The sequence below is a fragment of the Gekko japonicus genome, unplaced genomic scaffold (genome assembly GCF_001447785.1).
Source record: "Gekko japonicus isolate JY-2015 unplaced genomic scaffold, Gekko_japonicus_V1.1 scaffold3167, whole genome shotgun sequence".
Classification (NCBI taxonomy): Eukaryota; Metazoa; Chordata; class Lepidosauria; order Squamata; family Gekkonidae; genus Gekko; species Gekko japonicus.
The window spans coordinates 117,521-129,292 of NW_015159802.1; the positions used below are offsets into that span (position 1 = coordinate 117,521).

An 11,772-nucleotide genomic window follows, 5' to 3' on the forward strand; every position below is an offset into this window, starting at 1 on the left:
GTTAGCAGTTGACTATTGTTGGGTATTACAAGTTAAAAATACTCAGTATATCTGGGGTTAAATGTTTATGTTACTCACAGGAAGTCACAGGTTTTTCATGTAACCAATGTTCTTTAGCTGTAGAATACCCGGGAATTTTCACCCTGATCTAGGAATTTGATTGGGACTAAAGTGTCAAGGTGTATTAGCATTTTATGGCTCTCTTCCCGTCTTTGTTTGCTGTTCTGAAGAAGAGGAAGAGTAGCCATAATCTCTCTCTTCTAGTTTTGTCTTTGTAGAGTAAGGATGTAGCCGATTTAGCTCTGTTGTTATTTTCATCCCAGTTACCCTTCCCATGCTAGAATTTAGTAAAAACTTTATATTTTAATCACACATGGATTCTGAGTCTGAATTATTTTACTCTGGCTCTGCTGGACCATCTTATCTCTGCTAAATACCATTTTTTCAATGTCTCACTATCACCCAACAAATATCAATATCAACAGTATGACCAGGATATGGGTTTTTTTACAAATTTTGGAAATGTTTGAAAACAGGCCCTGCAACCACCTTTTGCACACCACAGAGCATGTGCAGTTTACCCAACTGTCCCAAAAGTGAAGCTACTCCATCTCAGAAGAGCCCTGCTGGATGAGACCCATCTAGTCCAGCATCCTGCCTCACACAGGGGCCAACCAGTTCCTCTGAACAGCCAACAACAGGGCAGAGAGGCTGAGGCCTTCTCCAGATGTTGCCACCTGGAGGTCCCCCTCAGTCACCGTGGCTAGTAGCCACTGATAGACATATCCTCCATGAATCTTCAAGCTTTTTATTACTGTGGCCACCCTCTGGCAGCGAATTCCACGTTTTAATCACTCGCGGTGTAAAGTGGTGTTTCCTTTTCTCCATCCTGAGCCTACTGCCCATCAGCTCCATTGGATGCCCTCGAGTTCTAGTTGTTTAGGAGAGAGAGGGAAAACTTCTCTTTCTCAACTCTCTCCACCCCAGGCATCATTTTATAAACCTCTATCATGGTCCCTCCCTTACTCCCTCCTCTTTTCTCAACTGAATTGTCCCAGACTCTTCAGCCTTTTCGTCACAGGGGAGGTGCTGCAACCCCCCAAATCATCTTGGTTGCCCTCCTCTACTTTTTCCGGCTCTGCAGTGGCCTTTTTGGCATACGGTGACCAGAACTGCACACAGTATTCCAAATGAGGCCGCACAAGAGATCTACACGGGGCATTACAATATCGACTGTTCTATTCTCTCTCTCTCTCTCTCTGATATTATTTTGTATTTTTCATACATACATGCAGGGCTCTTTTGGTAGCAGGAACTCCTTTGCATATTAGGCGACACACCCCTAATGTAAGAAGAGCTCTGTAAACTCTTGGAGGATTGGCTACATTAGGAGGTGTGTCCCTAATATGCAAAGGAGTCCCTGCTACAAAGAGCCCTGCATACACGTGGTGTGTGTTTGCATGTGAGTGAGTGTGTTTGCACCCGGAAGTCATGGCGACCTCCCAGGGGTCATTTCCTGCGGGAGCGCACAGGAGCGGAGCTCCAGCAGTAAGGAGCCCAGGGGGCGGGCACATGCAACAAGCCCCACCCCCTGCTCCCAGCAGCCTTCAGTCAGGCCACCAGGAGCGAGAAGCAGCCAGATAAGTTGCAGAGCTCCCCCCGGCCCAACGGTCCAAAACAATCCAGTGGCACCTTTAAGACCAAGTTTAATTCAAGTACAAGCTCTCCCTCCTCTGTGAGGGCAGATCTGTGCGTTCCCCCCCCCCACACACACACAGCTAGCAATCCAAAACAGTCCAGTGGCACCTTTAAGACCAAGTTTTATTCAGGTAGAAGCTCTCCCTTCCTCTGTGAGGGCAGATCTGCACGTCTCCCCCCCTCCCAATAGCTAGCAATCCAAAACAGTCCAGTGGCGCCTGAGCGGTGGGTGTGGCCTTCTGACACACTTCCGGTGATGCCAGGGGGTGTGACCAGTGTTCCCTCTAAGCTGAGTTACTGTGAGCTAGCCCACAGTTTTTTAGCCTCTGGCTCACACATTTTTGTCTCCGCTCAGGAAGGAGGGCTCCAGAGCAAACCAATTTATGCAGCAACCAAATCGCTCGCTCACAATTTTAACGCAAGTAGCTCACAAAGTAGAGTTTTTGCTCACAAGACTCCACAGCTTAGAGGGAACATTGGGTGTGACATATGCAAATAAGTTATGCTAATAAGTTATGCTAATGAGCTCCTGCACCTCTTTTTCTACAAAATGACCCCTGCTGGTGACTGACCCCTACTAGGGGCCTGGAGGATATTTGGAGAGATGGCTGAATAAAGCCTGTCCCTGCCTCCCAACTGCTGGTATTCCGAGGAGGTCCCCCATCCAAGTACTTGCCAGAGTCGACCCTGCTTAGCTTCCGAGATATGACAAGACAGGGCTTCCCTGGGCTATATCCAGGTCGGGACTCGGCAGTTTTATTCTCCGTCCCTTTCCTAATAATGCGTCACACAGAGTTTGCCTTTTTCACGGCTGTGGCACACCGGGTCGACACTTTCATCGAGATAGACCCCAAGATCTTTTTCCCTCTCCGTTCCAGCAAGTTGAAGCCAGGGCTCTTTTTGTAGCAGGAACTCCTTTGCCTATTAGACTACCCCTAATGTAGCCAATCCCCCAAGAGCTCACAGAGCTCTCCTTACAGGGGCTACTGTAAGCTCTTGGAGGATTGGCTACATTAGGGGTGTGTCGCCTAATATGCAAAGGAGTTCTTGCTACAAAAAGAGCCCTGCCTGAAGTTGGGGTTTTTTTTTTTTTTTGTCCAGATGTGCATCCCCTTAAACTCACCTACACTTAATTTGCCACGTTGTCGTCCACTCATCCAGTTTGTGGGGATCCTCTTGGGGTTCTTCGGGGCCAGCCTTGGTTTCCACCTGCCTGAATGATTTTGTGTTCTCTGAAAAACTTCTTCGATCCCCTTCTTCATTCGGATGTCAAGCCTTTCCCCCCCCCATACGTCTCGGGCTGACTCTCTGCTGCCACCTCCAGGCCAACAGGGAGAGGTGCATCTGCCCTGTAATAGTTCGGTCTCCAGAGACCCTACTGCAGACCTTTAAGAAACTTTTCTCTAGAAGAACACAGCACTAAAGAGAGTGAAGAAGAGGGAGCAGTGGCATCTTCAGATGAGGACTCAGATTCTAAACTGGGGGCGGCAGCCCCGAAGACAAGCTATCAACTGAGAAAGAAAAAAACATTAAAAATGAGATCTTATAGTACTCTGAAATCTCTTACAATGTTGTGTGATACTAATTTCTTTTATTGCTCTTTAATAACTCAGAAACAGTGGTGTTTAAATTCTTACTTTAGTCGAAATAGATTAATAGATGATCACTTTCAATGAACTTGAATTGAATGTTGAGTTTAAGACTAACTTGTTAAGCAGTGGGTTTTCTTTTCTTTCTCCCATACTTTGTAGATCCCCTTCCTAATTTTCGTTGTAGTTTATAGAAAATGCAAATTAAAAAATCCCCTACGGGGGGCATAAAAAAGAAACTTTTCTCCAAATTAAAAATCATTCGCCCTCCCGAAACCTCCATGAAACCAGCAAACCCTTTGTTAAAAATTGGGTTTCATAGATCCTCAGACGCACTACTAGTGATCAGCTCTATTTTATTTTGTGATTTCAGGCACACTACAAGGACAAAGTCCAGGGCTTGCTTCCCTGTTTATAAAGCATGCAAAGACCACACCCTAACACACCCCACTCCCAATGATAGGCTATTTACATAATACTACATCTCTATTGGCCCTCTCCAGAATCCTAGTAAGCTACTGTTCTGGGGTAACAAGCTCAACCAGTTTCAGGTACTAGCTCAGGGATGACTCATGGCTCAGTGGATGAGTCATGGCTCAGTAAACAACACCCTTGGAAATCAAACTGGTTAGAAATATGCCCAGTTCAGCAAACCCCGCCTGCTGTGACTGGTCCAATTTCAGCAACAGTACATGGTGTGAGTGTCTCACCGGGCTAATAAGCCGATAGCATATTGGATCCGCTTCAAGGTGCTGGTTCTTACCTTTACAGCCTTTTATGGTGACAACAAGGACCAGGGCCTTCTCGGTGGCAGCTCTGCTCTGGTGGAACGAGCACCCAGAGGAGATCAGGGCCCTGCGGAACTTTATGCAGTTCCGCAGTGCCTGTAAAAAGGAGCTCTTCCACCAGACTTTTGAAGCCGCCACCACTGCTAACCACCGTGGTTAACAACTGATAGCCGAAGGTGAGAGAGCCCTTTTGTTGGCACGGAACTTTTAATAACAACTTGAGTCAGCTGCTGGGAGGAAAATTAAAAGAAGATCAAAGAACCAACTATGAGATGAGTGGATTGAGTAATCACAGCCATCGGGAAGTTAATGTTAATAGCACTTTACTGTGTTGAACAGCTTAAATGGTTTTTTTGGAATAGTTTAGGATTTGCGAAAACTTCAGGTGGTGAGACCCATTTTGGTATCTTAGTATAGAAAAGTATTATAATTTCTTCCCATACCTTCAGTAAGGATCTTATAAAGATGTGCTGTTTAAAATACTTGTGTGTATTGTCTCTACCATACCATACAAATGCATGCCAGCCCAATACTAAATCATGGCCCTCCAACTTTAGTATTCTTGAGTTATCCAATGTGATCCATTCTTTCACCCACGTCAGTGTACATGCTTTATAATATAGAGACCAATCTGATAGAGCAAATCCAGCTATTTCCTTTGCATCCTGTAGCGCTTTCAACTTTATTCTTGGTCTCTTGCCTTGCCAAATCAATTGTTTCATCAGTTTATCCAGTTCTTTAAAATACTGTTGATTTGGTAAAATTGGAATTGTTTGAAACAAAAAGATCAGCCTTGGTCGAATGTTCATTTTTATAGTGGCTATTCTTCCCATTAATGATATTTGCAAATCTTTCCACTTTTCCAAATCTTTTTAAATTTCTAATAAAAGTTTCATATAATTGTCCTTTCTTAAGGAGCTGCATCTGCACCACAGGAGGTGGTGGTGGCTACAAGCATGGACGGCTTCAAGAGGGAATTAGATAAGTATATGGAGCAGAAGTCCATCAGTGGCTATTAGCCACAAGGTATAGATAGGAACTCTCTGTCTGGGGCAAGTGATGCTCTGTATTCTTGGTGGTTGGGGGGGGCAACAGTGGGAGGGCTTCTAATGTCCTGGCCCCACTGCTGCACCTCCTGATAGCACCTGGTATTTTTGTTGGACTAGATGGGCCATTGGCCTGATCCAACATTGACTTCACTTATGTTTTTATGACTACATCTGTGATTGAATCTGTTCCCACACTCTAAGCGTTCAAAAGGTTTCTCCCGTGTGTGTTCTAAGATGCTGTTGAAGAATGCTACTCAACTGGAATCCTTTCCACACTCTGAGCATTCAAAAGGTTTCTCCCCTGTGTGGATTCTTAGGTGCTGTTAGGTTTTGCCCCTGTGTGGGTTCTTTGATGTTCTTGAAGATGGATGCTCTTACTGAATTTTTTCCCACACTCTGAGCATTCAAAAGTTTTCTCCTCTTTGTGGGTTCTTAGGTGCTGTTGCAGATGGCTATTCTGATTGAATTTCTTTCCACACTCTGAACATTCAAAGGGATTCTCCCCTGTGTGGGTTGTTTGATGCAGTAGAAGACTGCCACTCCTACTGAATCTCTTTCCACACTCTGAGCATTCAAATGGCTTTGTGTGGGTTTTTAGATGCCGTTGAAAATTGCTACTGTAACTAAATCGCTTTCCACACTCAGAGCAGTTAAAAGGTTTCTCTCCTGTGTGAGTTCTTTGGTGCAGCTGAAGATTGCCTCTGATACTGAATTTCTTTCCACACTCTGGGCATTCAAACGGTTTCTTCCCCGTGTGGGTTCTTAGGTGCCGTCGAAAATTGCTACTGTCACACAATCGCTTTCCACACTCAAAGCATTCAAATGGTTTCTCCCCTGTGTGGATTCTAAGATGTTGTTGAAGACTGCCACTCAACCGGAATCTCTCTCCACACTCTGAGCATTCAAAAGGTTTCTCCCCTGTGTGGATTCTTAGGTGATGTTGAGGCTTCACTGCTGTGTGAGTTCTTTGATGCTTTTGAAGACGGCTGCTCTTATTGAATTTTTCCCCACACTCTGAGCATTCAAAAGTTTTCTCCTCTTTGTGGGTTCTTAGATGCTTTTGTAGATGGCTGTTCTGAATGAATTTCTTTCCACACTCTGAACATTCAAACGGTTTCTCCCCTGTGTGAGTTCTTTGGTGCAGTTGAAGACTGCCACTCTGATTGAATCTCTTTCCACACTCTGAGCATTCAAATGGCTTTGTGTGGGTTTTTAGATGGCGTTGAAAATTGCTACTGTAACTAAATCGCTTTCCACACTCAGAGCAGTCAAAAGGTTTCTCTCCCGTGTGCTTAGGTGCTGTTGCAGATGGCCGTTCTGATTGAATTTCTTTCCACACTCTGAACATTCAAAAGGTTTCTCCCCTGTGTGGGTTCTTCGATGTACTTGAAGACGACCACTCTTATTGAATTTTTTCCCACACTCTGAGCATTCAAAAGTTTTCTCCTCTTTGTGGGTTCTTAGGTGCTTTTGCAGATGGCTATTATGAATGAATTTCTTTCCACACTCTGAACATTCAAACAGTTTCTCCCCATTGTGAGTTCTTTGATGCAGTTGAAGATTGCCACTCCGACTGAACCTCTTTCCACACTTTGAGCATTCAAAAGTTTTCTCCTCTTTGTGGGTTCTTAGGTGCTTTTGCAGATGGGTTTTCTGAATGAATTTCTTTCCACACTGTGAACATTCAAACGGTTTCTCCCCTATGTGAGTTCTTTGATGCAGCTGAAGATTGCCACTGCTACTGAATTTCTTTCCACACTCTGAGCATGCAAAAGGTTTTTCTCCTGTGTGGATTCTTAGGTGCTGTTGAAGACTACCTCTGTGATTGAACCTCTTCCCACACTCTGAGCATTCAAAAGGTTTCTCCCTTGTGTGGGTTGTAAGATGCTGTTGAAGAATGCCACTCAACTGGAATCTCTCTGCACACTCTAAGCGTTTAAAAGGTTTCTCCCCTCTGTGGATTCTTAGGTGCTGTTGAGGTTTCGCCCCTGTGTGGGTTCTTTGATGTTCTTGAAGATGGCTGCTCTTATTGAATTTCCCCCCACACTCTGAACATTCAAACGTTTTCTCCTCTTTGTGGGTTCTTAGGTGCTTTTGCAGATGGCTGTTCTGAATGAATTTCTTTCCACACTCTGAACATTCAAACGGTTTCTCCCCTGTGTGAGTTCTTTGATGCAGTTGAAGATTGCCACTCTGATTGAATCTCTTTCCACACTCTGAGCATTCAAAAGGTTTCTCCCCTGTGTGGTTTCTTAGGTGCACAAGGAGCTGTGATCTATATTTAAAGTACTTTCCACACTGAAAGCATTTACATGCCTTTGTTAGAATGTTCCTTGGTAAAGTTTTATTTCCCTGCCTTCCATCAGAATATGTCATTCTACTATCTGAACAGATAAATGGCTTCTCTCCTGAATGATTGCTTTGGTGTTTAATAAGGTCTGATTTCCGCGAGAAACTCTCATCACTCTCTGAGCAACTATAATGCTTCTCTCCTGAATGTGTTTGTTGATGTTTAAGGAGCTCTGCTCTGCAAAGGAATCTCTTTCCACACTCCCGGCATTGATGGGTCTTCTTTCCACTGTGCACTTGCAAATGGATTTTATATTGCATTTGATCTGAGAAGTTCATTCCACACTCCGACTTGTACGTCTCTTCCACCACGTGAATTACTTCATGGAAATGCCCCACTTGGCAAGGAACACGTTGATCCGTCTTCTTGACTGTGTGTCTTCCTTTCTGCCTCTTGGGTCTGCCTTGATTCCTGAAGTTTCCTCTCAAGTCTTCATTCTTGACTTCACCTGGGGACAGATGATGCAGTTCCTCATCCTCCTCATTCCTCTGATCGCCCTCTGTTGGAATAAAGAGAGAGATCCCATTAGCACCCACACAAGGAGTCTGATTGGCCCTTGAAATTCCATCCACACTCTAAGCATTTCAGGGAGCTCTCCACAGTCAGCCTGGTTCTTCACCGCCCTGAATAATTTGGTGTCATCTGCATACTTTGCCACTACACTAGTCACACTCCTAGTTGGTGAATACATTAAATAGTACCGGCCCAAACACCGGTCCTTGTGGGACCCCACTGCTTACTTTGCTCCACTGGGAGAACTGTCCGTTGATTCCCACTCTTTGCTTCCTGTTGAAGCTAGTAAGCTCCAAGGTAGTGTGTCCTCACTGCAAGGTTCCACAAGATGGGGGAGATGCAGAGGATTACCCACATGGGGGGGGAACTGGAGAACCAGTGTTGCAGCACTGGGCAGATGATCCTGCATTGCCTGGAGGAGGGGTAAACCCCCTCCCCATGCCACTTCCTCCACCAATACCATGAGCCCGGGCCCCAGGGTAAAATCCAAAGTGGCTGGGTATTGTGAGCTCCCCCATGCCTTCTGAGCCGCAATGGAAGGGGCCCAAGGCCACGTGAACGGTGGGACCCAGGCCTAGCCAAGCTCGATAAGCCGGAGATGCCTCTTTGGTAGTGGCTGCCTTCACTGTTGACCCCCCCCCCCCAAGCACCAAGAAGACAGAGCATCACTTGCCCTAGAGTTCCTATCTAAACCTTGTGGCTAATAGCCATTGATGGACCTCTGCTCCATATGCCTATCTAATTCCCTTTTGAAGCCGTCCATGCTTGTAGCCGCCACCACTTCCTGTGGCAGTGAATTTCATGTGTTAATCACTCTTTGGGTGAAGAAGGACTTCCTTTTATCCGTTCTAACCCGACCGCTCAGCAATTTCATGGAGTGCCCAGGAGTTCTTCTATTGTGAGAAAGGGAGAAAAGTACCTCTCAATCATGTCACCCCTCAGTCGTCATTTCTCCAAGCTTTAACCTTTCCCTTCTGAGGGCACATTCCCCTTATCCTCAGCATGGTGCCTTGTTTCTCCTTGACCCTCATGCTCCCTGACAGCGGTGGGGCTGCCAGATCCAGAGTGGGACATATCTATCAAGTCCCCGAGAATCTTTTCTGTGCACCTAACTGACTGTCCCTGCTTCTCCAGGTCCGCCACCTTGGCCTCAAGGCAGAAAACTCATTCCCCGAGAACCAGAAGCTCCTTGCACTGAGCACACACCCAAGACTTCTGTCCAGTGGGCAGATAGTCATACATGTGCAAAACACTGGAGAGCCCCCAACCCCCTGCTGGCATTCAGGTTTCATAATTCTTTAAAAATAAGTAAATATAATCCCCCTTTTAAAACCCTTTGTATTTATGTGGTTTTTCTTGCTGTGGCAGCCACCCCAGGCCGAAGGATGCTGGAGCATCTGATGGTGGAGCAGACACTGTGCACACAAAGCCATGCATGTGGCAAAAGAATCAGGCTACACAGTGACCGATACAACTGGAGATCACCGGCAAAAACCCCCCCCCCATTAAGTGGAACACTTTCCCAATGAAGAAAGGTTAAAGCGCTTGGGGCTCTTTAGCTTGGAGAAACGACGACTGAGGGGTGACATGATCGAGTTTTATAAGATTAGGCATGGGATAGAGCAGGATGAGAAAGAGGTACTTTTCTCCCTTTCTCACCATACAAGAACTCATGGGCACTCCATGAAACTGCTGAGCGGTCGGGTTAGAATGGATAAAAGGAAGTCCTTCTTCACCCAAAGAGTGATGAACACATGGAATTCACTGCCACAGGAGGTGGTGGCGGCTACAAGCATGGATGGCCTCAAAAGGGAATTGGATCGACGTATGGAGCAGAGATTCATCAGTGGCTATTAGCCACAAGGTATAGATAGGAACTCTCAGGCTGGGGCAAGGGATGCTCTGTCTTCTTGGTGTTTGTGGTGGGGGCAACAATGGGAGGGCTTCTGGTGTCCTGGCCCCACTGGTGGACCTCCTGATGTTCCCTGGTATTTTTGGCCACTGCGTGACAGAGTGTTGGAGTGGAGGGGCCGTTGGCCTGATCCAACATTGGCTTCTCTAATGTTCTTAAGTGTCAGCCGATATGGCTGAAGGCCACCAGGTGGTCCATCGGGGCCCAGCCACTGAGTTTCGTGTTCAGTGGAAGGACTAGGCCCCCCGATGTGTGCAAGAAGTTGCTGAAGAACGCCCCCCAATGGCCAAACCACAGCTCCCGCATGGGGGGGGCATGAATACAATGGCAGCGCCTACTGCCAGCAGGCCCCAAGAGAGGGTTGCCTGTACCCCACCCCATCCCACACACATGCAAACCCCAGTCCCAGAGAGACGGACGTTTCATCACAACCCCATCTCAGTGCCAACCCTTTCCCTCCTCCTTCATCTTAGCAGAAATGTATAAAAGTGACCCCCTCAGTCCATCCAATCTGTAGCAGGTTTTGGATCCCATTGTGTGTCCCCCACTTGTACGCTTGGCTTCTTGACTTTCCCATCCTCCTCTGCTGTGCTTCTCCAGAGCAGCACGGCTGTCTTCAGGAAGGAGGCTGGTTGTCAGGTAGCCCTGTCATAGAACTGGAATGTGGAGGGGTGTGCACCACCACCTCCTCCTTCCCAGTTCATCCTTGTCTAGCTTCTGTCTGTTATCTCTGGCCTGACCTTGTTGTCTTTCTCCAGCTGCAAATTAACTTGCTTGGGAAACTTAACGGTTTGGGCGCTTAGCTGGTTGTCTGCTTCTGCTACACCCACGTGCGGAATGTATTCATTGGCTTGGGCTCATGGGGGGGGGGGGATATGATTACACTATAAGTCAGTGGCCATCATATTACAGGTCAATCCTGACACAAGCTGTATACTCGTTCTTTAGTAATGGACTATCAATAAAACAGTTACCTTCTTAAGAAACCTTGTGTGTATTGTGACCTGACTAAGGAGCCTGACACCTTTGGTTTTCCCCTTTTTATTTCCTCCTCTAGTAGCGGGAACTTTGTGAGGGGAAGGGTTCAAATGGTGCCTGTACTTCACAGGTGCGTTTATATCCTTTCTGTAGCGCCTGTATTTCAGTTTTCCTGACCTTACCTGGTTCTCTCTGTTAACTTAATGGATTTATTTTCTTGTTTAAGAAGCTGACGCCCTTCATTTCTTTTGAGTGCTGTTCTGTATCTTGAACCTAAAAAGGTAAGTCAAACTGGAGGGCCAACAATGAAAATTGAATGTGTATAGTATAAAAAGGTACATGTATATATTAACAAAGAGTTAACAAAGAATATAAGGGCCCAATCACACCTTACATGATTGGGCCCTTACATGTTTTTCAATTCTTTGTTAAACTATACACATTAAATTTTTATTTTATACTATATTTTAAATTTTATACTATATACATTAAATTTATTATTTATTTTATAAAACCTTATGTGATTGGGCCCTTACAATTCTTTGTTATACTATACACATTTTAATTATTTTTATACTATACACATTACATTTTTAATGTTGGCCCTCTGTTTGGTTTGACTTATCTTTGCCAGTTTTGTTTGACTTACCTTGCCAGTTTGGTGTCGTGGTTAAGTGCGCGGACTCTAATCTGGGAGAACCGGGTTTGATTCCCCACTCCTCCACTTGCACCTGCTGATGTGACCTTGGGTCAGTCACAAGCTCTGGCACAGCTGTTCTTGAAAAAGAGCGGCTTCTGTCAGAGCTCTCTCAGCCCCGCCTACCTCACAGGGTGTCTGCTGTGGGGAGGGGAAGGGAAAGGAGTTTGTAAGCCGCTCTGAGACTCCTTCGGGTAG

At 45.9% G+C, this 11,772-nt stretch overlaps 1 protein-coding gene across 1 annotated transcript in view; it reads right to left on the reverse strand.

Annotated features, from left to right (window-relative positions):
* Positions 1-5,437: 5,437 nt before the first annotated feature.
* The window catches only part of LOC107107202 (zinc finger protein 260-like), a 24,301-nt gene continuing 17,966 nt past the window's right edge, over positions 5,438-11,772 (reverse strand). The window contains exons 3-6 of the mRNA XM_015407464.1: positions 7,113-7,922; positions 6,511-6,992; positions 5,740-6,115; positions 5,438-5,604 (exon numbers count right to left, since the gene is read on the reverse strand). Coding sequence (XP_015262950.1) covers positions 5,438-5,604; positions 5,740-6,115; positions 6,511-6,992; positions 7,113-7,922 — 1,835 coding nt within the window. The remainder of the gene's footprint in view (positions 5,605-5,739; positions 6,116-6,510; positions 6,993-7,112; positions 7,923-11,772) is intronic.